Source organism: Micromesistius poutassou (genome assembly GCF_964030765.1).
Source record: "Micromesistius poutassou genome assembly, chromosome: 7".
Lineage (NCBI taxonomy): Eukaryota > Metazoa > Chordata > Actinopteri > Gadiformes > Gadidae > Micromesistius > Micromesistius poutassou.
The window spans coordinates 18,797,579-18,825,400 of NC_140277.1; the positions used below are offsets into that span (position 1 = coordinate 18,797,579).

General features: G+C 45.1%; 2 protein-coding genes across 4 annotated transcripts; both read left to right on the forward strand.

Annotated features, from left to right (window-relative positions):
• Positions 1-338: 338 nt before the first annotated feature.
• On the forward strand, positions 339-12,480 carry LOC311350087 (NLR family CARD domain-containing protein 3-like; the record flags this gene model as incomplete). The annotated part of the gene is made up of 10 exons (XM_084470122.1): positions 339-406; positions 2,087-2,203; positions 4,853-4,910; positions 5,314-5,539; positions 5,684-7,475; positions 7,804-7,977; positions 8,303-8,476; positions 8,684-8,857; positions 11,605-11,651; positions 11,930-12,480. 10 exons carry the CDS (start codon positions 339-341, stop codon positions 12,478-12,480), a joined length of 3,381 nt encoding a protein of 1,126 aa, XP_084326248.1.
• A 10,028-nt stretch (positions 12,481-22,508) lies between these two features.
• Positions 22,509-27,102, forward strand: LOC311350727 (uncharacterized protein). 3 transcript variants are annotated; one of them, XM_084470798.1, is made up of 5 exons: positions 22,509-23,021; positions 23,192-23,298; positions 23,834-23,931; positions 24,206-24,270; positions 26,787-27,102. In XM_084470798.1, exons 1-4 carry the CDS (start codon positions 22,988-22,990, stop codon positions 24,207-24,209), a joined length of 243 nt encoding a protein of 80 aa, XP_084326924.1. In that variant the 5' UTR covers positions 22,509-22,987; the 3' UTR covers positions 24,210-24,270; positions 26,787-27,102. The 3 variants fall into 3 exon arrangements, 2 of the variants coding, with proteins under 2 accessions (XP_084326924.1, XP_084326923.1); XM_084470797.1 differs by lacking the exon at positions 23,192-23,298 and having other exon boundaries at positions 22,512-23,021; XR_014636681.1 differs by lacking the exon at positions 23,192-23,298 and having other exon boundaries at positions 22,890-23,021; positions 23,834-23,962.
• The last annotated feature ends 720 nt before the right edge of the window (positions 27,103-27,822 follow it).

Below are 27,822 nucleotides of genomic sequence, written 5' to 3' on the forward strand. Positions count from 1 at the left end.
AAGTCAGGGGGTGGAGGGCTGGGTCTGCAGCCCAGACTCTACATGGAACTCTTCCTCAGGCCAGCTGGCCTCCTGAGAACCTTCCTCTACTAGAACGCTCCATGGAGGGGAGAGGAGAACCTATTTACACATGAACACACAGCTAGAAGGACGGTTCCAGCTCATGAACCCATTATATCCAGCGTTTAGCTTTAGATATGACTACTTTATGTCCTAAACTACTTTTATTGTAACTCTACAATGTAATAACTTGAAAAGCAATAAATCATTTGAATCTAAAAATATGTAGAAGAGTCCAGCAGCAGAGAGCAGACTCCCCTGGACCCAGCTGTGTCTCCATGAAGAGTGACAGCTCTATGGTACAACCTGCAAGGTTTGGAGATGGAAATCAGCCTACTGAGCCAAGGTAAGGATCTGTCAGATTATTAAATACATCAGACAAACATCCTGAGTCCTGAATCACAGATGGTTGTTGTTGTTTATCTAGAAGAGAACGGCTTTGTTTGTTTACAGCTTTTAAAAACATTGGATTCAGCCCAACATTAACCCAGTGGCTCAAACTGTATGATGTCTTCTCCTTTGACATGAAGGTCTTAAACAAGGAGATCTGTTACCAGCCTTTCTTGTTAAGATCGCTGGCTGTAGCTATCTGTAAGGATCACAATGTAGCAGGTTTAAAGGGGATAGAGGGGGCCACATGAAGCTAACTCAAATAGTACAGACACAGGGTTTCACAAGTAAACAAAGGGTTTATTGAAAACCTATCCCGCCTGAAGTAGGTCAGGTGTTTACCATCAGGGTGAGCCTGGGCCAAAATAACGTGAGACTTACCTTCAAAAATAATCTAACAGCTCAAAGGAAATACAGTAGGTAAGCCTAGCTCCCTAGCTCAACCAAAACAGGAGAAAATGTGGCACCAATGAAAGGCCACTGGCCCTAGCAGCTTCCTACAGACCAGGCCAAAGCTTAAACAAACCTTTAACCCAGAAGGCCAAACAAGGCAACAGGTAGAAACACAGAATGCAGCAGAATAAGTGACCAACGGCCACAGGGGCAGCAAAGCACAGACAGTTAACAAAACACAGCTAACAGCAGGGACACAAGAACGCCTGGGAGCATCAGGCACCAGCTTGATAGAGCGTTAGAGAGGCCCCAGGTGGAACCCACGAGGCCTTCAGCAGGCGGCTCGGCCCTCGCCTAAACTACCTCCATTCACAGGCAGGGTTCTGCTTAAACCCTAAACTACCTCCATTCACAGGCAGGGTTCTGGTTAAACCCTAAACTACCTCCATTCACAGGCAGGGTTCTGCTTAAACCCTAAACTACCTCCATTCACAGGCAGGGTTCTGGTTAAACCCTAAACTACCTCCATTCACAGGCAGGGTTCTGGTTAAACCCTAAACTACCTCCATTCACAGGCAGGGTTCTGCTTAAACCCTAAACTACCTCCATTCACAGGCAGGGTTCTGGTTCAACTATGGAAGAACATTACTACCATTATTTAAAAAAAAATGTAAAGCCATTGAATTCATAAAACTTAAATATTATATTTTGAAAACAGGTCATCTGAATTAATTTGTTTTGAAATCCGACTTCAAATAAAAAAAAAGTGCAATGTTTACTAATTCAGATGCAAAAATTGTATTTGCAGATATTCAAAATAAGATATTCCTTACTCATATTCAACTGGTCAAAAAACTAACCGGAAAGTTCAAGCCATAAAATGTAAAGCTGCAGTAGGAGGGCATACCAAGGACAGGCCTAATCAATGGAGACTGCCTCCAGGATCCTAAACTAAAGTCAGGGGGTGGAGGGCTGGGTCTGCAGCCCAGACTCTACATGGAACTCTTCCTCAGGCCAGCTGGCCTCCTGAGAACCTTCCTCTACTAGAACGCTCCATGGAGGGGAGAGGAGAACCTATTTACACATGAACACACAGCTAGAAGGACGGTTCCAGCTCATGAACCCATTATATCCAGCGTTTAGCTTTAGATATGACTACTTTATGTCCTAAACTACTTTTATTGTAACTCTACAATGTAATAACTTGAAAAGCAATAAATCATTTGAATCTAAAAATATGTAGAAGAGTCCAGCAGCAGAGAGCAGACTCCCCTGGACCCAGCTGTGTCTCCATGAAGAGTGACAGCTCTATGGTACAACCTGCAAGGTTTGGAGATGGAAATCAGCCTACTGAGCCAAGGTAAGGATCTGTCAGATTATTAAATACATCAGACAAACATCCTGAGTCCTGAATCACAGATGGTTGTTGTTGTTTATCTAGAAGAGAACGGCTTTGTTTGTTTACAGCTTTTAAAAACATTGGATTCAGCCCAACATTAACCCAGTGGCTCAAACTGTATGATGTCTTCTCCTTTGACATGAAGGTCTTAAACAAGGAGATCCGTTACCAGCCTTTCTTGTTAAGATCGCTGGCTGTAGCTATCTGTAAGGATCACAATGTAGCAGGTTTAAAGGGGATAGAGGGGGCCACATGAAGCTAACTCAAATAGTACAGACACAGGGTTTCACAAGTAAACAAAGGGTTTATTGAAAACCTATCCCGCCTGAAGTAGGTCAGGTGTTTACCATCAGGGTGAGCCTGGGCCAAAATAACGTGAGACTTACCTTCAAAAATAATCTAACAGCTCAAAGGAAATACAGTAGGTAAGCCTAGCTCCCTAGCTCAACCAAAACAGGAGAAAATGTGGCACCAATGAAAGGCCACTGGCCCTAGCAGCTTCCTACAGACCAGGCCAAAGCTTAAACAAACCTTTAACCCAGAAGGCCAAACAAGGCAACAGGTAGAAACACAGAATGCAGCAGAATAAGTGACCAACGGCCACAGGGGCAGCAAAGCACAGACAGTTAACAAAACACAGCTAACAGCAGGGACACAAGAGCGCCTGGGAGCATCAGGCACCAGCTTGATAGAGCGTTAGAGAGGCCCCAGGTGGAACCCACGAGGCCTTCAGCAGGCGGCTCGGCCCTCGCCTAAACTACCTCCATTCACAGGCAGGGTTCTGCTTAAACCCTAAACTACCTCCATTCACAGGCAGGGTTCTGGTTAAACCCTAAACTACCTCCATTCACAGGCAGGGTTCTGCTTAAACCCTAAACTACCTCCATTCACAGGCAGGGTTCTGGTTAAACCCTAAACTACCTCCATTCACAGGCAGGGTTCTGCTTAAACCCTAAACTACCTCCATTCACAGGCAGGGTTCTGGTTAAACCCTAAACTACCTCCATTCACAGGCAGGGTTCTGGTTAAACCCTAAACTACCTCCATTCACAGGCAGGGTTCTGGTTAAACCCTAAACTACCTCCATTCACTGGCAGGGTTCTGGTTAAAATATGGAAGAACATTACTACCATTCTTTCCATCATTTCAAATTAACAAAAGTCTAATGTTTACTAATTCAGATGCAAATATTGTATTTGCAGATATTCAAAATAAGATATTCATTACTCATATTCAACTGGTCAAATTCAAGCCATAAAATGTAAAGCTGCAGTAGCAGGGCATACCAAGGACAGGCCTAGTCAATGGAGGCTGCCATCCAGGATCCTAAACTAAAGTCAGGGGGTGGAGGGCTGGGTCTGCTACATGGAACTCTTCCTTAGGCCAGCTGGCCCCCTGAGAACCTTCCTCTACTAGAACGCTCCATGGAGGGGAGAGGAGAACCTATTTACACATGAACACACAGCCAGAAGGACGGTTCCAGCTCATGAACCCATTATATCCAGCGTTTAGCTTTAGATATGACTACTTCATGCCCTAAACTACTTTTATTGTATCTCTACAATGTAATAACTTGAAAATCAATAAATCATTCATCTAAAAATATCTAGAAGAGTCCAGCCAGAGAGAGCAGACTCCCCTGGACCCAGCTGTGTCTCCATGAAGAGTGACCGCTCTAAGGAACAACCTGTCAGGTTTGGGGACGGAAATCAGCCTACTGAGCCAAGGTAAGGATCTGTCAGATTATTAAATACATCAGACAAACATCCTGATTCCTGAATCACAGATGGTTGTTGTTGTTGTTTATCTCGAAGAGAACAGCTTAGTTTGTTTACAGCTTTTAAAATCTTTGGATTCAGCCCAACATTCATTAACCTAGTGGCTCACAAACTGTATGATCTCTTCTCCTTTGACATGAAGAAGGTCTAGGTAAATGTTAAATGGACTGAATTCATATAGCGCATTTTTTGTAACCAGTGGCCACCCAAAGCGCTTTACAATATTGCCTGACATTCACCCATTCATACACACATTCACACAGCAGCGTCAGCCATGTAAGGCGACAGCCAGCTCGTCGGGAGCATTTAGGGTCAGGTGCCTTGCTCAGGGAAACCTCCACACTCAGCTAGGAGGAGCTGGGGATCGAACCAGCAACCTTGCGGTTACCAGCCAACCTGCTCTACCCCCTGAGCTAATACCGCCAGTCTTATACAAGGAGATCCGTTATCAGCCTTTCTTATTGCACTGCTGGCTGTAGCTATCTGTAAGGATCACAATATAGGTATTCAAGTGGGCGATGGAACAAGAGTGAATGTTATTTGCAGATGATCTTCTTGCACTAGTCTCAGAACCCACCTGTAAACTCACATCTCATTTTAAATTAATGTATTAATTCTCATTTTCAGGATGCAAAGTAAACTGGTCCAAATCTGAAGCCTTCCATCGTCATCCCTCTACCCCAAAGCTCTTTTCAAACAGGGCCTAAGAATGGCTTCAGATGTCTTGTCTTAATGTTCCCTCCTCACCGTCAGATCTCCTGAAAGTATTGATTGTGTGTGTGTGTGTGTGTGTGTGTGTGTGTGTGTGTGTGTGTGTGTGTGTTCTCCACAGACACCAGAGGTCAAAGGTTCCCAGTGGTCCGTCTGTACAGCAGCACACAGAGTTGAAGGTGTGTAAATGTACAACACTGAGTTCAGTCATGAATGACATGTGAACAACATCTCTCCTGGAGCTAACAGTCTGGAGCTAACAGTCTGGAGCTACCGGTCTGGAGCTACCGGTCTGGAGCTAACAGTCTGGAGCTACCAGTCTGGAGCTACCAGTCTGGAGCTAACAGTCTGAAGCGAACGGTCTGGAGCTAACGGTCTGGAGCTAATGGTCTGGAGCTAACGGTCTGGAGCTAACGGTCTGAAGCTAACGGTCTGGAGCTAACAGTCTGGAGCTAACAGTCTGGAGCTAACAGTCTCCAGGCTTCCCTCTTCAGACCAGCAGGCTGTGAATCCAGGACAGACGCTTCTGATGTCCTCAGTTAGTTCACAGTCAAGTTCTCATTGATGTTTGTTCTGTTCTAGAGGATCAAGGAGAACGCACACGCTTTTCTAGACAAGGAGGTGGAGAAGCTCTGGAGGGTTCTCTACCCAGATTACCCACAATGCTCAGAGAGCCAGAGGGAGGAGGAGGAGAAAGATGGAGAGGAAGAGGAGCAGAGGAGGCGCGCCAGAGAGGGAGTGGTAGACATCACACTGCTCTGCATGAAGCAGTTGAAGCTGGAGGAGCTGGCCGACACACTGAGGAGCAGTAAGATACTCTTATTTTGAAAACAGATTAGGAGGATACTCTTATTTTGAAACAGAGCAGTAAAATAATCTTCTTTTGTAAAAAGATTAGGAAGATGCACTGCTGTACTATTTTTAAACATTCTTCCATTGTTTTCTAATGTAGAAAGTGTTGCTGCTGAATGCCAAGATAAGATCAAGTTTCATCTGAAGGAGAAGACCCAGTGTGTGTTTGAGGGAATCACTAAAGCAGGAGAGTCAAGACCTCTGAATGAGATCTACACAGAGCTCTACATCACAGAGAGAGGCAGTGGAGAGGTCAACAAGGAACATGAGGTCAGACTGATTGAAACAGCTTCCAGGAAACCAGCCAAGGAAGAAAAACCAATCAGATGTGAAGACATCTTTAAAGCCTTACCTGGACAATATAAACCAATCAGGACAATAATGACAATTGGAGTTGCCGGTATTGGTAAAACCTTCTTAACACACAAGTTCACTCTGGACTGGGCTGAAGGCAAAACCAACCACGACATACACTTCACATTTCCCCTCACTTTCAGAGAGCTGAATTTGCTGAAAGATAAAAAGTTTAGCTTGGTGGAACTTCTTCATCACTTCTTTATTGGAACCAAAGAAGCAGGAATCTGCAGATACGACCGGTTCCAAGTCATCTTCATCTTGGATGGTCTGGATGAGTGTCGACTTCCTCTGGACTTCCAGAACAACCCGATCTGTACTGATGTCACAGAGTCCACCTCGGTGGACATGCTGCTGACAAACCTCATCAGGGGCAACCTGCTTCCCTCTGCTCACATCTGGATAACCACACGCCCTGCAGCAGCCAATCAGATCCCTGCTGAGTATGTTGGCATGGTGACAGAGGTGAGAGGGTTCACTGACCCACAGAAGGAGGAGTACTTCAGGAAACGATTCAGAGACGAGAAGCTGGCCAGCAAAATCATCTCCCACATCAAGAAATCACGAAGCCTCCACATCATGTGTCACATCCCAGTCTTCTGTTGGATCACTTCTACAGTTCTGGAGGACTTCTTCAAAACAACCCAGACAGGAGAAGAGGTGCCCAAGACCATGACTCAGATGTACAGCCACTTCCTGAGGGTTCAGTCCATACATGGGGACAGGAAGTATCATGGGAGAGCTGAAACAGATGATCACTGGAGTTCAGAGAGCAAGAAGATCATTGTTTCTCTGGGAGAACTGGCTTTTAACCAGCTGGAGAAAGGCAACCTGATCTTCTACGAGGCAGACCTGGCAGAGTGTGGCATTGATATCAGAGCAGCCTCAGTGTACTCAGGAGTGTTCACCCAGATCTTTAAAGAGGAGTGTGGGCTGTACCAAGACAAGGTGTTTTGCTTTGTCCATCTGAGCATCCAGGAGTTTCTGGCCGCCCTTTATGTCTTTAAGACCTTCATCGACACTGGTCACAATCTGCTGGTTGACAACACTGGTGTCAAACCACCCTCCAGAGAAGATGAACTTCTCCTCTACGAGAGTGCTGTGGACAAGGCCATACAGAGTGAGAACGGACACCTGGACTTGTTTCTCCGCTTCCTCCTGGGCCTCTCCCTGGAGACAAATCAGAATCTGCTACAAGGCCTGCTGGGACAGACAGGAAGTAGCTCACAGACCAATCAGAATACAGTGTCTTACATCAAGAAGAGGATAAGTGTTGATCTCTCTCCAGAGAGAAGCATCAATCTGTTCCACTGTCTGAATGAGCTGAACGACCGTTCTCTAGTGGAGGAGATCCAACAGTACCTGACATCAGGAAGTCTCTCCAGAGAATCTCTCTCTCCTGCTCAGTGGTCAGCTGTGGTCTTCATCTTACTGACATCAGAAGAGAAGCTGGACGTGTTTGACCTGAAGAAATACTCTGCTTCAGAGGAGAGTCTTCTGAGACTGCTGCCGCTGGCCAAAGCCTCCAAAACCTATCTGTAGGTTCACTAATAACATGTATTACAATACACACAACACAATATACATAATACTAGAATATGTATGTATTAATGATATACAAAATGTCTTTGTAGGTGTGCATAATTAGATTCTAATAATGAGTTCAATAATCTAAGTGTAAAGTATTGCAAGTATTTTAGAGATTTTAGATAGTTTAAAACTGTTAATGTACAAATGCTAACTATCTGAACTGAACAGTTCAGAAAGTTTGAACTGTCAGTTTTAACCAATTCATAACCAGCATCATGTTTAAGTGAGTCAGTTCTGAAGAGTAACTCTCTGTTCATTTTATGGCTGAATTTTAAGGCTGAATGGCTGTAATCTGTCAGAGAGATGCTGTGAAGCTCTGGCCTCAGTTCTCAGCTCCAAGTCCTCTAGTCTGAGAGAGCTGGACCTGAGCACCAATGATCTGCAGGATTCAGGAGTGAAGCTGCTCTCTGCTGGACTGGGGAGTCCACACTGTACACTGGAAACTCTCAGGTCAGTTTTGCTGTTTCACTGTGTCCGCATGAGGAAAGTTAAAGGCACCATATGGCACCAGGTTAATAAGAAAATGGTTTTGAAATATTCCTGCTAATGCAATGAAGAAGTGACATTTCTGATATTCATGATTTATTTTCATGAATAAAAACGTTTCAAAACATCTCTCCCTCGGTTTCATTCACCATTCGCACACTATGGAAATAGTTTATCAGACACATTAACATTTTCTGATTTATACTACACAAGTTTGCACTAGTTGAACTTCATTCATAAAACATTATAGATCGATTTATATATAATTAAAAAATGTATTTGTTTAAAGGTTGAATGGCTGTCATCTGTCAAAGAGATGCTGTGAAGCTCTGGCCTCAGTTCTCAGCTCCAACTCCTCTAGTCTGAGAGAGCTGGACCTGAGTACCAATGATCTGCAGGATTCAGGAGTGAAGCTGCTCTCTGCTGGACTGGGGAGTCCACACTGTACACTGGAAATTCTCAGGTCAGTTGTGTGCAAACAGATAAATTGATTTTAGAAGACATTTAAAAGATTTACATCCATAAAAGTTCAAGTTTCATATGAATAACCAACTCAACCAATTGACAATTTTTTCACATAAAGTATCTATCAATTGTTTGACTATAGATTGTGTTGTTGTTGCCTCATGTTGACTCATTTCAGTTGTCTTTTCCCCTGTTGTGTGTGTAGGTTGTCTGGCTGCCTGGTCACACAGGAAGGCTGTGATTCTCTGGCCTCAGCTCTGAGCTCCAACCCCTCCCATCTGAGAGAGCTGGACCTGAGCTACAATCACCCAGGAGATCCACGATCTACGCTGCTCCCTGCTGGACTGGAGGATCCACGCTGGAGACTGGACACTCTCAGGTATGGAGTAGTGGTGGATTTCATGATTTGTTTGAATGAATCAGTTCGCATCGGTCAGTTCGCCAAGAAGAGTCGTTCATTCGTTCGTTCGTTCGTTCGCATTTCCGGTAGCGGTGAATCATGATTCTCAGTCACTGAGTCGGTCAGACTCGGCTCCTCCCTCGTTCTCGTTCAAACGAATCACGAATGCACGTTCGCGAATGCCGAGTCGGTCAGACTCGGCTCCTCCCTCGTTCTCGTTCAAACGATTCGCGAATGCACGTTCTCAGCCGAGTCGGTCAGACTCTCCTCCCTCGTTCTCATTCTCAAAGGAATCACGATCGTGCAATGGTGCAAACGGTCATCAATCAACACAACATTAACTAAGTTCCTTTTAGCTAAGGAGTGCTTCATGTTCGGAATTGGGATGTTGTTGCCCGGCTGACTCTCGTGACTTCTCAGTCCTCGAGTCTTCACCGCTAAACACAGTCAGTGAACGAACGGCGACTCGCGAGTCAGCGCGACTCAGCGACTAGTGGGTGGAGTTGGGAGTCAAGTCTCGGAGAACGAACGAGACAAACGACAACGAACGAGAGCGGCGAATCAGTTTGGTTCGTTCGTTTTAAAGAGTCGTTTGTTTGAACTGATTCGTTCGCGAACGAGCCACCACTAGTATGGAGAGGACAGCTCTCCACCCAGTGACAATGTCTCCTACAAGGATTCAACCACCTGCTGGATGAAGTGGTTTCAAAACGCAGCTATAACTCATGTTGAGTAGAAAGTGATGAGACAGAAGATTAGGATTCAGGCGACTTTCATTAAATAACATTAAATAATATTCATGATAGATCCCTGCTGGTTTGACGATGAGTTAGCCTGGAGCTGGGCGTCAGTATGGAGTGGGGAGTTAGCATGCAGTTTAGTGTTAACCTGGAGCTGGGCCTTTCCCTGTCTAAAGACAACATGCTGCTCTCTCTTTGTTAACATGTGAATAATGTTTCCCTGTCTAAAGACAACATGCTGCTCTCTCTTTGTTAACATGTGAATAATGTTTCCCTGTCTAAAGACAACATGCTGCTCTCTCTTTGTTAACATGTGAATAATGTTTCCCTGTCTAAAGACAACATGCTGCTCTCTCTTTGTTAACATGTGAATAATGTTTCCCTGTCTAAAGACAACATGCTGCTCTCTCTTTGTTAACATGTGAATAATGTTTCCCTGTCTAAAGACAACATGCTGCTCTCTCTTTGTTAACATGTGAATAATGTTTCCCTGTCTAAAGACAACATGCTGCTCTCTGTTTGTTAACATGTGAATAATGTTTCCCTGTCTAAAGACAACATGCTGCTCTCTCTTTGTTAACATGTGAATAATGTTTCCCTGTCTAAAGACAACATGCTGCTCTCTCTTTGTTAACATGTGAATAATGTTTCCCTGTCTAAAGACAACATGCTGCTCTCTCTTTGTTAACATGTGGATAATGTTTCCCTGTCTAAAGACATGCTGCTCTCTCTTTGTTAACATGTGAATAATGTTTCCCTGTCTAGAGACAACATGCTGCTCTCTCTTTGTTAACATGTGAATAATGTTTCCCTGTCTAAAGACAACATGCTGCTCTCTCTTTGTTAACATGTGAATAATGTTTCCCTGTCTAGAGACAACATGCTGCTCTCTCTTTGTTAACATGTGAATAATGTTTCCCTGTCTAAAGACAACATGCTGCTCTCTCTTTATTAACATGTGAATAATGTTTCCCTGTCTAAAGACAACATGCTGCTCTCTCTTTGTTAACATGTGAATAATGTTTCCCTGTCTAAAGACAACATGCTGCTCTCTCTTTGTTAACATGTGAATAATGTTTCCCTGTCTAAAGACAACATGCTGCTCTCTCTTTGTTAACATGTGAATAATGTTTCCCTGTCTAAAGACAACATGCTGCTCTCTCTTTATTAACATGTGAATAATGTTTCCCTGTCTAAAGACAACATGCTGCTCTCTCTTTGTTAACATGTGAATAATGTTTCCCTGTCTAAAGACAACATGCTGCTCTCTCTTTGTTAACATGTGAATAATGTTTCCCTGTCTAAAGACAACATGCTGCTCTCTCTTTGTTAACATGTGAATAATGTTTCCCTGTCTAAAGACAACATGCTGCTCTCTCTTTGTTAACATGTGAATAATGTTTCCCTGTCTAAAGACAAAATGCTGCTCTCTCTTTGTTAACATGTGAATAATGTTTCCCTGTCTAAAGACAACATGCTGCTCTCTCTTTGTTAACATGTGAATAATGTTTCCCTGTCTAAAGACAACATGCTGCTCTCTCTTTGTTAACATGTGAATAATGTTTCCCTGTCTAGAGACAACATGCTGCTCTCTCTTTGTTAACATGTGAATAATGTTTCCCTGTCTAAAGACAACATGCTGCTCTCTCTTTGTTAACATGTGAATAATGTTTCCCTGTCTAAAGACAACATGCTGCTCTCTCTTTGTTAACATGTGAATAATGTTTCCCTGTCTAAAGACAACATGCTGCTCTCTCTTTGTTAACATGTGAATAATGTTTCCCTGTCTAGAGACAACATGCTGCTCTCTCTTTGTTAACATGTGAATAATGTTTCCCTGTCTAAAGACAACATGCTGCTCTCTCTTTGTTAACATGTGAATAATGTTTCCCTGTCTAAAGACAACATGCTGCTCTCTCTTTGTTAACATGTGAATAATGTTTCCCTGTCTAAAGACAACATGCTGATCTCTCTTTGTCTCCCCAGTGTGGAGCACGGTGGAGAGTGGAGGATGAAACCAGCTCTAATGAAGTGTAAGTGTCTGTTTAGTTTGATTCATCTCAACACACACTAACTATAGAGATGGAAAGTCCATCCACACAGCAGGAGGTGACGTCACCTTCATTAAACTGTTGATGTTTAATAATCTATATTCTAGAATAATCTATGTTTCAGTCATGTATAACATTTGAATCCTAGTGTATGTGTAAATACAGCATGATGTAATTTACTACACCTTTAGTTACTCTTAATTGATCAACTAATTAATTTAAATTTTCAGCCCACTAACGGTGTCTTGTTCTCCCCTCAGATGCCTGTGAACTCACACTGGACCCAAACACAGCCCACAGACGACTCTCTCTGTCTGAGGATAACAGAAAGGTGACGCTGGTTAAAGAGGACCAGTCGTATCCTGATCACCCAGAGAGATTTGACCACTGGTACCAGGTGTTGGGAAGAGAGGGTCTGACTGGCCGCTGTTACTGGGAGGTAGAGTGGGAAGGAGGTGTTGGAATAGGAGTGACATACAGAGGAATCGCAAGGAGAGGAAAGGGTGATGGCAGCTGGCTTGGAGGGAACAACAAGTCCTGGAGTCTTCATTATCATGATTTTCATTACTCCGCCCGGGACGACAATAGAGTCATAGTCATCCGTCTCCCCCCCCCTGTCTCTAACAGAGTAGGAGTGTATCTGGACCGGCCTGCTGGCACTCTGTCCTTCTACAGAGTGTCCCATGGAGGAGGGTCCTCAGACACACTGACACACATCCACACCTTCCAGACCACCTTCACCCAGGAGGACCTCCTCCCTGGGTTTGGACTTTTGAGATCTGGTTCCTCAGTGTCTCTCAGTCAGTTGTAGTGACACACACACACACACACACACACACACACACACACACACACACACACACACACACACACACACACACACACACACACACACACACACACACACACACACACATTCTCCATATGTTCTGTTTTTGTTAACTCAAAAAACTTTTTTAATGCATTAAGGAATTCATTATCCTCAAAATCATATCTTTAGCTTCCTCTACAGTTATAACGATTAATTGTTCAGATGAGGAGAGTTCGATGATGAAAGCTATTTTAAAAAGATTATTACATTTGTATCTTTATTGATCGCTCTATTGGTAAATTCTGTCGTATATTTGTATCAAACACTTTCTTGTATAAACAGTCATGTCACTTTATATTATGTCGATGTTGATTTGATTTATGATGATGATGTAAACAGTCCTTAACTCATAGATAGTGTATTCAATAACACGCAAGTATAAGCAAGCACTCAGATTGGTCAATTCCCATTCTCGAGCGTGTTTAAATGCCTGGTGAAAGAACGGACAAAAAGAATGTGCCTAATTACAGTACTACTTTCATGAGCCTAGTTTCCATAACAACGTTCAACTGACCAAGAGTCGGCTATCGTTACTATAGGAACTATTTTCTGATGGAGATTAACTCTGGCAGAAAGCTTGCATTTGAGGGCAAATTAACCCACAATATGAAAATATTTTACAATATTGTTGATAATGAAGATGGTTTGTGTTATTGAATTGCAATCTTACACTCGATGGTGTTCTTGAATGTCATTATTGGTACTTGAAGCACAGGACTTCGGACCTTGTTCCTACAGCTGTGCTTCGCGTACCAATAATGACATTCAAGAACGCCATCTCGTGTAAGATTGCTTAATTATATGTACTGGGGTCATGGGATAGATAGTGTATTACATGTACTGGGGTCATGGGATAGATAGTGTATTACATGTACTGGGGTCATGTGATAGATAGTGTATTACATGTACTGGGGTCATGGGTCGTGATAGGTAGTGTATTAAATGTGTTTTTTTTAAAAGAGTAATTTACTCTTCAACCTACAAAAATAAATACTCATTTTTAATGAATAATGTTTGTATGGAATGTGATTATTCTCATTGATTGAAATTGACACGGCTCCTTTCTGGTTGTAGCTTTTTAAACAGAAATAAAATAAAGTTGGTGCTGTAACCGAGTTTGGCCACTAGATAGTAGTGTTTCTAATTTATTCACAAAATGATGAATTCTGAATTGTGAACACTTTTGAAATGGAAACTATCGATTGTTAACCTATTAGGTATTGATCAAGATTGGAAGAAAATAAATGAAACAATGAAATTAATCAAATCTATAACATAAATGATGTAAAAAGTAAACAAAGTATATATACATAAATATAAGATATGTGTATTCTGTCTCCTGGTCCTTCTTTATGAAACATTCATCAACATTAGTGAATGCAGTAATAACCAGTATTATACACTATCAGCATGGGAAACTTAATACGGTTAACATGTGTATTTAGTTCACAGGGACACTATTAGTAAACATGAACACCATTGAATGAAATGAAATGAAATGATTACTATTCATTAACTGTTAATGCTTATGACTGCATTAACTAATGTAAATTCATGGTTAATGTTTTATTATTAAGGTATTTAATGTATTAATGTACCTTATTGTTAAGTGTTCCCATGATTTCCATGAAGAGATAAATGTAGATAATGTAGAGAATAGAAACACGTGACCTAGAGAAGGCCTCTCCTGTGTTCCAGGTGATCAGTACAATCTCACAAAGATCAAATCCTCACCTCACGTCTTCTTCCTCATACCAAACCTGTGGCGGCCGCGCCTCCATTCATACCATCACTCATCTCAAACACAGCGAGACGGTGGCTGACCTTCACTTTAATGGGTTTTCATTGGAAAAGCATTTTAAACAGAAGGTTAAAACAGTACAGGTTTATACCGGTTTAGTTCTCAGCTTCTTCACTGTTTCTGCTCATTATTAAGAGTAAGAAAGGAAAAGACTGGACATAAACAAAGATAAATGTAATAAATAACTGATGATGTTAAATGTTCATATCCGGTCTGCTCTGGTAGGGGTGAAGTTCCACTGATTATTAACTGAATGTATTCAATAATGTGATAAAGGGTCCATAGTCGGTTTCTCCCTGATGAAGATGTGTCTCATGGTGTCAGTCGGTCGTTAGGGAAGTTCCAGCAGCAGCTATTTCCTGGTGAGGCCTTCTCCTGACTGGCAGCCAAACTCATTGACATAACACACCTCCTCTCGTTAGGAATGGTTTGGTTGGCATCAAGAGGTGCCAGTAACACGCCCTCTTGTGATGTCACAGTCTCCTCACTCCTAGAAGATGTTTTGTAGCTGTTGAGAGACGGTGACATCACAATAGGGTGTGTCATTGGAGGATGTACCTCCTCTAGGTGGCTACGGAAACCTACAACCTAAGATGGCTGCCGCACAAGAAGGATCCAGAAGGACGGCGTTGTGTTTTTATTAGTGAAACTACGACATCCAGGATGTGGGAGTGGAGAGACAATTCAACAAGGAACAGTGAAACACAAATATATAAACATCACATTCACAAGAGACGTTAGAGAGAACTACTGTTAGCTAATCTAGCTAGCAAACTAAAGTTGGCTCAACCATGAGCTAGCATCTGGGCTCTTCCCTGTGATGACGTATATCAATGACACACCTAGACGGGCCTTATTATTTTCTTCATTAGATGTCCCACAATTAACATAAAGCTATTTCATGTAAATTTAGTCCAAGTGACAGATGACCTGAAAACCGGTAACGTTATGACAGATCCTTCTGAATACGAGGAGGAAGTGACAGTTTGAAGAGTGAGCGTCTCTCCTTCTCAAGCGATGGTTCCACTGGTTGAGGTGGTGAGTCACTGGTGAGACTGGGATCCTCTCCTAGAGCACTGGTTGAGGTGGTGAGCCACTGGTGAGACTGGGATCCTCTCCTAGAGCACTGGTTGAGGTGGTGAGTCACTGGTGAGACTGGGATCCTCTCCTAGAGCACTGGTTGAGGTGGTGAGTCACTGGTGAGACTGGGATCCTCTCCTAGAGCACTGGTTGTGGTGAGTCACTGGTGAGACTGGGATCCTCTCCTAGAGCACTGGTTGTGGTGAGTCACTGGTGAGACTGGGATCCTCTCCTAGAGCACTGGTTGAGGTGGTGAGCCACTGGTGAGACTGGGATCCTCTCCTAGAGCACTGGTTGAGGTGGTGAGTCACTGGTGAGACTGGGATCCTCTCCTAGAGCACTGGTTGAGGTGGTGAGTCACTGGTGTGACTGGGATCCTCTCCTAGAGCACTGGTTGAGGTGGTGAGTCACTGGTGAGACTGGGATCCTCTCCTAGACTACTGGTTTGGTGGCGGTCAATTATAGTTCAGACCCGCCTAGTGGCCGAACAATTTAAACAAACAATTTATTATTTTTTATTTATGTTTTCAGCCGTTGATAAGAGTCGCAACGTGAATGCTGCTGCTCATGAAGAAGAAAAAACTTCCCCTTTAAACCCTGGGGGGGTTGTACGTCCGGGGAAATTGTAATATATTAATTATCAACCTTAATTTTGGGCCCCCCACCCAGGCACTTGGTGCCCTACGCGCAGTGCGTGTTCTGCGTGTGTGGAGCTCCGGCACTGCCCTGCATACACTTCTTTACTCCAAAATGAAGATGGAAAACAGAGAACACACAAAGTGTAGCACTACACAAACTAATAGTCACGATGGAACCCAACAGAGAATAAGGTTTCAGGTAACACCTGTCTTTGCCAAAATGCCAGCACTGTTTATTAGGCCTACTTAGCAAAACATCACAAACAGCCATATACTCAGCAAATATTGCCTAGAAGAATAATTGACTTTGTATGTGTGAGGTTGCAATTGGCATTGCACTTGAGATTGAACATTTCAAACAAACCTATATATATATATATATATATATAAAAGAAAAAGAGAGAGAGAGAGAGAGAGAAAAAAAAAGATAGATTGTTCTCCACATCACACGCTTCTGACACAGAGTCCTACTTATTGATGTCTTCACCTAGCGCCACTTCACAGCTAGCTGCTGCTGCTGTAGCGGCATGTTCAACGCTTTGGACGTTGTTGTTCCTGTCTGTATCCCCAACAATAGCCGTTAAAAAGTGTGTCATCTTTGGCAGCGTTGCCAAATACTTATCTGCGTCTTTTTCGCTTTTTTCTTTTATTTGAGCCACTTGGGTAACTTCATTTCCTAACCCTTTTCCTAACCCTCTAACCGTCTCTGTTTGTGTACTTAAAAAAATAATAATAATAAATTGAGGTTGGTTGGGGGCCCCCCTACTGGTTGGGGGCCTAAGGCATTCACCTACTCCGCCTTAATGGTAGGTCCGCTACTGCGCACACACACACACACACACACACACACACACACACACACACACACACACACACACACACACACACACACACACACACACACACACACACACACCTTCCTCCCACTCCTCCCCTTGAAACGCGTTGTTTGGATAAAAAAAAAAGGAGAATAAATTCAAACGTTTCATATTAACACATGTAGGCCTAACCGTCATGAATACAATATTTTAATTTCAATTCACAAAATTCAATTACTTTTAAAATAAATAAAAAACATGACGCATGTAGTTCCTCCGGTTATTCCGCGGGTTTCTCCGCGTCTCGCGCTCCCTCAGCCGTTAGTCCACCAGATCAAACCGGTCAGTTTGAATAAAACGTTGAACCGCCCAACGGCTCCAGACTCACACACGGTCAACTTTGACCCGATTCTACCAACTGAACTTGAAAATAGTTGGAAATGTCGGTTTTAAAGTCATAACTGTGACTCGTTATGTCTCCGGTTTTAATGAGGAGTTATTAATGATGAATGTGGTCCTTTTGTCGACCAGGTTGACTGACTCTTCTTGAAGTTAACGGCCCACTGCCTCCGGACCTGCTGTAAGTACAACAGTTATGGATTTATTTATTCTAATTATTCATTTTTTTGCCAGGCCTACTTCATAAGTTTAATTATTATATTATTTTAATTCATTCGTATTCTTCGCATCGTCACGGGCCTATCAATGACTCCATGATGGAGGCGCGCTTTGACGGACACACACACACACACGCACACACACACACGCACAGGGCACACACACGCATTGAATAACAAATAATAAAGAACAAATTCAGATGTTTTAAACTATCATATGTAAACGTAATGGATGAAATGTTTTAATCTCCATTCACAAAAATGGAATTACGTTTTTAATGAATAACATGGCGGCGCACACCTGCGTGTAGTTCCGCTGATTATCCGCTGATTATTTCGCGGGTCTCGGTGCGGCTCGCGCTGCGTCTCCATTGAGCCTCACTGTGCTGCTGCTGCTCGCGCTCAGTCAGCTGTTGACTCCATCAAACAGGTTAGATTGAAGAAGACGCTGAGCCGTCTCCATTACACGGTTAATATTGACGTTATTTTAGAACCAAAGCATGGTTAGAAACGTCCTGTTCAAGTTATGAATGTAACTAATGATCCGTCTGGTCCTTTGTTCTCCAGGTTGACCGTCGGGTTAACGAACACTTTTTGAAGTGAAACGGCCCGCTACATCCGGACCTGCTGTGAGTAGGACATTTATTTACAATTGATCTTAATAGTTTGATATGTTTAATAATGGTAGTTCTGGATGTAATTCGTCGTAAGCTGTTTTTAATTTAGTTAATTGATTCTCGCCGGGTGACGGGGCTGCTGATATTTATCAATGACTCGATGATGGAGTTGGTGGAAGACGTAGGGGGCGGGGACATGACGTCACACAATGACACCGCATTCGGTTACCGTCGTAGTTAAATGGGAAAAAATAACTTATTCTAATAACTTATTTTGATAGGATTAATCACTAATCAAAACACACACACACACACACACACACACACACACACACACACACACACACACACAACTAGCTGTAAAACTAATGTCGTTGCTCTCCTTCACAGCTCAAGAAGAAGAAACTGATTCTGTGAGTATAACGATCGAACCATAAAGAAGAAGAAACTGCGAACTGTAAGTCACCACATTTTCTTTTAATGTTGTGGGCTGACAGTGTTTAGTTTTAACCGGTTCCCTTGTAGGACCTGCCCCCCCCCCCCCCCCCCCCCCCCATAGGCCCTGTCCCGCCCCTCATAGGCCCTGTCCCGCCCCTCATAGGCCCTACCCCTCATAGGCCCTGCCCTGCGTAGGCCCTGCCCCGCCCCTCGTAGGCCCTGCCCCGCCCCTTGTAGGCTCTCTCTCTCTCTCTCTCTCTCTCTCTCTCTCTCTCTCTCTCTCTCTCTCTCTCTCTCTCTTCCCCCCCCCCCCGTTCTCATGCCTCTCATTCGTCCCTAGAAAATACTTTTCATTCGTCCCTAGAAAATACTTTTTCCGTCCACTTTCCTACTAAATTCCTCAACATTGCATCACATCCCATGTGTGTTGTCCTACTGATAAGGGTGTGGTCTGACTGACCAGAGATGCATGCTAGGGTTCTGCGCTGTTTGAGGCCTTCAGTTGTGTAGACGTTCCCCCTCAGGGGAACCCAAGTGTTTAAGAGGCCGTCGTCATGTCAGTTACATGAACTGGCACGTCCTTCAGGATGGCGACAGGGACTCCTCAAGGAGACACACCAGGGGGTGAGATGTGAGGGCTGTCCCTCTCAGCAACTAGAACCCAACCTGGTTCCTGCACCTGAGAACCACAGAGCACGTTCCAACGTTTCCCTCCGTACACCTTCAAGCCCCAGCCCCCCCACCAGTGGTCTGACCCACCAGCCCCCCCACCACTGGTCTGACCCACCAGCCCCCCCACCACTGGTCTGACCCACCAGCCCCCCCACCACTGGTCTGACCCACCAGCCCCACCACCACTGGTCTGACCCACCAGCCCCCCCACCAGTGGTCTGACCCACCAGCCCCCCACTACTCGTCTGACCTACCAGTCCCCCCACCACTGGTCTGACCCACCAGCACCCCCACTACTGGTCTGACCCACCAGCGCCCCACCACTGGTCTGACCCTGACTCTCAAAGACCTACAAACCCACTGCTGGTCTCTCCTCTCAAAGACCTACAAACCCTCCACTGGTCTCTCCGTTAAACCGCTGGTCTCTCCTCTCTCAAAGACCTACAAACCCACGGCTGGTCTCCGTCAAACCCACCACTGGTCTCTCAGTCAAACCCTCCACTGGTCTCTCAGTCAAACCCTCCACTGGTCTCTCAGTCAAACCCTCCACTGGTCTCTCAGTCAAACCCTCCACTGGTCTCTCAGTCAAACCCTCCACTGGTCTCTCAGTCAAACCCTCCACTGGTCTCTCAGTCAAACCCTCCACTGGTCTCTCAGTCAAACCCTCCACTGGTCTCTCAGTCAAACCCTCCACTGGTCTCTCCGTCTAATCCTCCACTGGTCTCTCCTCTCTCAAGGACCTACAAACCCACCGCTGGTCTCCGTCAAACCCACCACTGGTCTCTCAGTCAAACCAACCACTGGTCTCTCCTCTCTCAAAAACCTACAAACCCTCCACTGGTCTCTCCTCAAAGACCTACAAACCCTCCACTGGTCTCTCTCAAAGACCTACAAACCCAGCGCTGGTCTCTGTCAAACCCATCACTGGTCTCTCCTCTCTCAAAGACCTACAAACCCAGCGCTGGTCTCTCCTCTCTCAAAGACCTACAATGCCACAACTGGTCTCTCCATCAAACCCACCACTGGTCTCAATGTCAAACCCACTACTGGTCTCTCCTCTCTCAAGGACCTATAAACCCTCCACTGGTCTCTCCATCAAAACCTCCACTGTTCAATCCGTCAAACCCACCACTGGTGTCTCCTCTCTCAAAGACCTACAAACCCACCGCAGGTCTGTCAAAACCTCCACTGGTCTCACCTCTCTCTGAAAGACCTACAAACCCTCCACTGGTCTCTCCGCTCTCAAAGACCTGCAAACCCAGTGCTGGTCTCTCCGGCAAATCCACCACTGGTCTCTACTCTCTCAAAGACCTACAAACCCACTGCTGGTCTATCAGTCAAACCCACCACTGGTCTCTACTCTCTCAAAGACCTACAAACCCACTGCTGGTCTCTCCGTCAAAACCTCCACTGGTCTCTCCTCTCTCAAAGACCTACAAACCCAACACTAGGCGGTCCTTCTCGCTACTCCTATCCAACCCTGGGCCTGTCCTCTGCCTCATCTGTTTGCATCTGAAGGATACTCACTCAGGAAACCACTGTTCTGTCAGACGTCCATTCAGGGACGGGAGTCAACCTTGTTTATGTTTTGGAGACACCTTGCGCTCCATCAATCACCAACGTCGGACGATACCGGAAATAGTTCTGAGAATTTTGGACACAATTTGAATCTGACACCTCAGGTAGGTATTATGGCTTATTTTACAGTACCTTGTTTGGCTTTGTATTCCTTTCAGTATTGTAATCCTTTGTGTATAATGCACAATCTAATAACTGAAAATAAAGGGGGGTTATCTTTAACCTGGTACGGGGCAATCTTTAACCTGGCATGGGGCACTAAGTGTGAGACGGGCGATCTTTGCATTGCATGGGGTAATACTTCATGTGAGGGGCAATCGTTGCCCTGGCATGGGGCACTATGTGTGAGAGGGGCAATCGTTGCCCTGGCATGGGGCACTATGTGTGAGAGGGGCAATCGTTGCCCTGGCATGGGGCACTGTGTGAGAGGGGCAATCGTTGCCCTGGCATGGGGCACTGTGTGAGAGGGGCAATCGTTGCCCTGGCATGGGGCACTGTGTGAGAGGGGCAATCGTTGCCCTGGCATGGGGCACTGTGTGAGAGGGGCAATCGTTGCCCTGGCATGGGGCACTATGTGTGAGAGGGGCAATCGTTGCCCTGACACGGGGCACTTTGTGTGAGAGGGGCAATCGTTGCCATGACACGGGGCACTATCTGTGAGAGGGGCAATCGTTGCCCTGGCATGGGGCACTATGTGTGAGAGGGGCAATCATTGCCCTGGCAAGGGGCACTCAGTGTGAGAGGGGCAATCGTTGCCCTGGCAAGGGGCACTCAGTGTGAGAGGGGCATTCTTTAACCTGGTACTGGGCACTACATGTGTGAGGGGCAATCTTTCTACGTCTACTTGGCTTGTATTACATTAACATTTAAATTTTCAGCTATAGCAGGACACTACTCTTCCTGAAACACCCTTGAGTGTATTTTGGTCGGACGTTTCTGGATGACTCAAGTCTGTGGCCTAAATCAAAGAGGATAACAAAGTGGGTGTTGAATACAGCAAGAGCCTGGAGCGATCTAGCATCTGGATCTCAATTTGACCCTTCTACACACTGGACAGGATGACTTGATTGTCATGTAGCTTGGACTCCAGTGTGACTGAATCATGCAAACAATGGGAAGCGACAATGGCTACTTGGTACAATGGATGATGGACTAACAGCATTCCGAATGGACAGAATCTGATGAGAAACCAACCAACTGACTGACGATGAAAGATGAACCAGTCTGCGACGTGGCTTCCCTACCTAACCTCAACATGGACTGCTGGCAAGCCCTCTGGTTCTCCTGTACTCCTGCCCTGAGATCCAAGTCTTTTCTTTCTCTGGCTGAATTGTAAAGACGAGGCTAGTTGGACCTGGGAGATGGGTCCCCCTTGAATCGGAAACCATCTTGGAAACATCCCAACTAGCGTCCCTGTCGAGCTGCAGTTGTGCTCTTCTTCAGAAGTGGAGGTGAAGAAAGCCTCACTGGGGCTTCAAGGTCTATGAAGAGGAACGTTGTGCTCCATGATTCTCTCCTGTAAGAGCTGGGTTGTATTCTAGTCGCCGAGAGGGGGAGCCTCACAGTCTACCTGTTGGCGTTTCTCCTTGGGGAGTCCCTGTCACGGTCTTGACGGACGTTCCAGGTCATGTAACTGATGTCACGACAGCCTTTTGAAAACTTGGTTTCTCCTGAGGGGGAACGTCTTCAGAACTGTAGGCGTCAGATGGCACAGTATCCCAGCATGCATCTCTGGTCACTCAGATCACACCCTGATCAGTAAGGCAACACTCATGCGATGTGCATGCAATGTTTCAGAGAGTAGTAAGGAAGTAGACAAAAGGCATGAGAACAGTTTGTTATTTTGTACTGTTGTCAGCATTGTTTATGGGTGGGAATTATTTGCTAAATGGGGGGGATATGAAATGTATAGTCAATTATTTGTACATGAACCAACAGCAACAAACTACTAGATCTGCTCAAGGTAAGTCTGTTGGCTGTATTTTGCAACGAGACGACCAAAGCACCCCAAGATCTCCATCGTCGTTCCAGCTCAAGGTAAGGGGGTTCTGCGGGGGGGTTGGTAGTTAGATTGAAGACCGCTATGTGCATGGGTCTATAAAGATGCTGTCTGACTTCACAGGATCTCCAGGACCAGGGTGGACCAGAGGCTGAGGACCAGCAGGTGACCAGATCCCCTAGACCAGGCATGGGAGACCAGAGACCAGATCCCGCTGGACCAGGTATGGGGCACATAATAATAATAATAATAATACAACATTGGATTTGTATAGCGCTTTTCTCGCACTTAATTAGACTGTAGGGTAACTAGATCCCCTAGACCAGGCCTGGGGCACCAGGGTAGACTACTAGAGGCTGGGGACCAGCAGCTAACTTGATCTCCCTGGACCAGGCATGGGGTACCAGGCTAGACCGGAGGCTGGGGACCAGTGGGTATCCAGATCCCTCTGGACCAGGAATGGGAGACCGGAGGATATAGACCTGATCCAGCTGGACCAGGTATGGGGCACCAGGGTGGACTGTAAGGTAACTAGATCCCTTAGAGCAGGCCTGGGGCACCAGGGTGGACTGTAGGGCAACTAGATCCACTAGAGCAGGCCTGGGGCACCAGGGTGGACTGTAAGGTAACTAAATCCCCTAGAGCAGGCCTGGGGCCCCAGGGTGGACTGTAAGGTAACTAGATCCCCTAGAGCAGGCCTGGGGCACCAGGGTGGACTGTAAGGTAACTAGATCCCCTAGAGCAGGCCTGGGGCACCAGGGTGGACTGTAAGGTAACTAGATCCCCTAGAGCAGGCCTGGGGCACCAGGGTGGACTGTAGGGTAACTAGATCCCCTAGAGCAGGCCTGGGGCACCAGGGTGGACTGTAAGGTAACTAGATCCACTAGAGCAGGCCTGGGGCACCAGGGTGGACTGTAAGGTAACTAGATCCACTAGAGCAGGCCTGGGGCACCAGGGTGGACTGTAGGAGCTGGGGACCAGCAGCTAACCAGATCCCCCCCCCCCCCCCCCCTGGACCATATCCCTCTCGACCAGGCATGGGGTACCAGGCTGGACCGGAGGCTGGGGAGCAGAGGGTATCCAGATCCCCCTGGACCAGGAATGGGGCACCAGGCTGGACCGGAGAACGGAGGGTAACCATCACCAAGCACTTGACACCTGGAGGTTCTTTTTAATTATTTGATCCTTTTAATTAACGATCGTAGAGGGTGTTAATTAATTTTTCCTTCAGATTTTTCATTCTGTGAATTTTAGCCAAAGCTGTGATTTGAGGTAATTAAGGTCACATCAGCTGCTGCTACTACTGTAGTTTATCCAGCGTACATCTAGGTGGACACTAAAACACAACTAAAACATAACAGCTGGTGACGAAACATCACCCTTTTAATGTGTTTGTATTGTGAACAGATGAAGCTGACGACCCACCAGGAGCGAGACGAGGACTACGATGGGACTGCTCAAGTCTTTGGAAGGTTAACAGTTTTTTTACATCGTTTCACCACCAGAGCTATGCTGTTCAATTCACATAATGTTTTACTATAGTCCTGAATTACAAATTCTCAAGTGTGCATGTTGAAGTTTAAAATATGAAATTAATCTTCTAGTCTATCTTCTACATTCAAGACAGCGCTTTGATTCTGAATTATTTAAACGAGGTGTCCAAAGAATAAAAAATACTAACAGTTTAGAATTCTCAAAAGTATTTTCTTTAAGTAGAATTATTTACAATTTCAACACACATTGTATTAATTAAAAAAATCATGGACAAAATGATCAGGAACCCTGGGCTGAGGAGAGCTGATGGAGGAGCCACCTATCTGGAGGGAGACCCAGAATGTGGTTAGCCTCCTAGCTGGACATCGTTAGCCTCCTAGCTGGACATCGTTAGCCTCATAGCATAATTGGGGGTCAAGCAGCGAAGCTGCGAGACAACCTATTGTTTTCGTACTGTTTCCTATTATTATTTTCCTGACATTGGAGTCTATGGCAGCCCATAGAACCCCATGGTAAAAAGTTGTGAAATTTGGCACACTGATTCAGGACAGTCCCATAAGCCCTCACAGCAAATTTGAGGTTGCTAGCCCATAAGCTCTAGCGCCACCAACAGGTCAAACATTATTTTCATTCAATGGGAGTCTATGGCAGCCCATAGAACCCAAAGGCAAAAGGTTGTGAAATTTGGCACACTGATTCAGGACAGTCCCATAAGCCCTCACAGCAAATTTGAGGTCGCTAGCCCATGAGCTCTAGCGCTACCAACAGGTCAAAGTTGGACATGCATTCATGTTTATAACTTTTGACCCATTCATCCAATATTCACAACCAAGGTATCATTGGAATCCTTGGGCCAAGCCGAGTTCAACGCATCCTATGACGTCATATTGCGTCAAGATAAATTGTCCGCCATCTTGGTTTATGTCAAAAACCTTCAAAATGTTTCACACATCACATATTTTGTCCAATCATCTGGAAACTTGGCACATATGTTGATCAGACTATGCCTCACAAAAGTTATCGAACAGATTGTTCAAATTCAAAACCGTTTGGCCGCAACAGCCAATCAAATTTGACCACGAAGCCGCCAAACAGGAAGTAAGCCTGTTTCTCAGCAGCCCTTTGACATATCATAACCAAACTTGGTAAATAGACCCATGACATCATCATGGGGACGCTCATTAGGTTTGGTGACCTTTGACCTCTAGGGGGCGCTATAATTAATGACAATGTGTTTTAACTCCTCTCTCTTCACATGAGTATATTTCAAACACATTTTCAATGTCTGGTGATACTATGAGACCTCCCCATATAGCTAGTAAATGATATCTCACGGAAATAGGAAATAACCGCGACAGCCAATCATATTCGACTGCAAAACCGCCAAACAGGAAATAAGCCAATTTCTCAGCAACCCTTTGACATATCATAACCAAACTTGGTACATAGACCCATGACATCATCATGGAGACACTCAATGAATTTGGTGACCTTTGACCTATAAGGGGGTGAGTGTTATCATATCTCACTCGACCCTTTATTTTTTGACGTGCAACTTGTCGAAAGTGCTGAAGGCAGTGTGTCTGACGTAGATCTATCTTGTTCATGTGGCTACTCTGGTCTATTCTGCTAATTTGTTTATAGAGTCCCATTCAGCTTGACCCCCACATTACTGCATGCAGTTATATTTTATATTGTTAGCGTCATAGCATAATGGATATCGTTTACCTCATAGCGTAATCTATATTGTTAGCCTCATAGTATAATTGAGATTGTAGCATAATAGCATAATTGATTTCATTAACCTCATAGCATAATCAATATCAGTAGCCTCAAAGCATAATCAACATTGTTAGCCTAATGGCATCATTTATATCGTTAGCCTCAAAGCATAATGGATATCGTTAGCCTTTTAGCATAATGGATATAAGCCTCATAGGCCTCATAGGGTAATCGACAACGGTAGCCCCACAGCATAATCTACATCGGTAGTCCCATAGCGTTATCAACATTGTTGGCCTCCTGGCATAATTTATATTGTTAGCTTCATAGCATAATGGATATCGTTTACCTCATAGCGTTATCTGTATAGTTAGCCTCATAGTATAATTGATATTGTAGCATAATAGCACAATTGATTTCATTAGCCTCATAGCATAATTGATTTCATTAGCCTCATAGCATAATTGATTTCATTAGCCTCATAGCATAATCATATCGTTAGCCTCATAGCATAATTGATTTCATTAGCCTCATAGCATAATCATATCGTTAGCCTCAAATCATAATCAATATCGTTAACCTCAGTGTTATCTAGATCGTTAGCCTCATAGTGTAATTGATATTGTAGCATAATAGCATAATTGATATCATTAGCCTCATAGCGTAATCGTCATCGGTAGCTTTATAGCGTAATGGACATCGTTGGCCTATGGCTAACAACATAGATTATGCTACAAGGCTAACGATTTGTGTTTTTCCTCCAACATTTCAGTGACCCACCGACGGCGCCTCATCAGAGCTGGACGATGGAGACTTCGGATTCAACGTCTACCTCGCAGGACGTGACTAATGTCACAGGTTGTCAAGGGTTCCTTGTTTCTCAAGGGTTCCTTGTTCCTTCGAGGGTTCCTGGTTCCTTCAAGGGTTCCTGGTTCCTTATGGTTCAGTGTTAGGGACAGAGTTAGGGTCAGATGGTCTCACGATGAACTGATGGTTTTTGAATCACATCCCAGAATTGTTTCACTGTGCGCACAGATGTTGAAATGTATACTGATGTTGTTTTATGATATAAAATAATTTAAAACATGTTTGTGTGGCCTCCCCTATCCTATCTCCTAACCTCCCTCCCCTATCCTCCCCCCTCCCCTATACCCTCCCCCATACCCTATAACCTCACCTCCCCTCTACCCTAATCTCCCCCCTCCCCTAACCTCCCCCTTCCCTATACCCTCACCTCCCCTCTATCCTAACCTCCCTCCCCTATCCTCCCCCCTCCCCTATACCCTGACCTCCCTGCTCCCAATTAACCTAACCTCCCCTATTCCCTATCCTTCCCCTCACCTCCCTCCCCTATCCTCCTTCCTACCCTAACCTCCCTTTCCCCTATACCCTAACCTCCCTTTCCCCTATACCCTATCCTCCCCCTCTCCTATCCTCCCCCTCTCCTAACCTCCCCCCTCAACTATACCCTTACCGTCCCTATACCCTAACCTCTCCCATACCCTTACCTCCCCCTCCCCTATAACCTCACCACTATCCTCCCCCCCTCCCCTCTACCCTAACCTCTTCCCTTCCCTCTACCCTAACCTCCCCCCTCCCCTATCCTCCACCCTTCCCTATACCCTAACCTCCCCCCTCTCCTATCCTCCCCGCTCCCTATACCCTAACCTCCCCCCTCCCCTCACCTCCCCTCTACCCTAACCTCCCCCTACCCTATACCCTCACCTCCCCTATCCTCCACCCTTCCCTATACCCTAACCTCCCCTCTTCCCTATACCCTCACTTCCCCTCTATAAGTATTTGGCAAC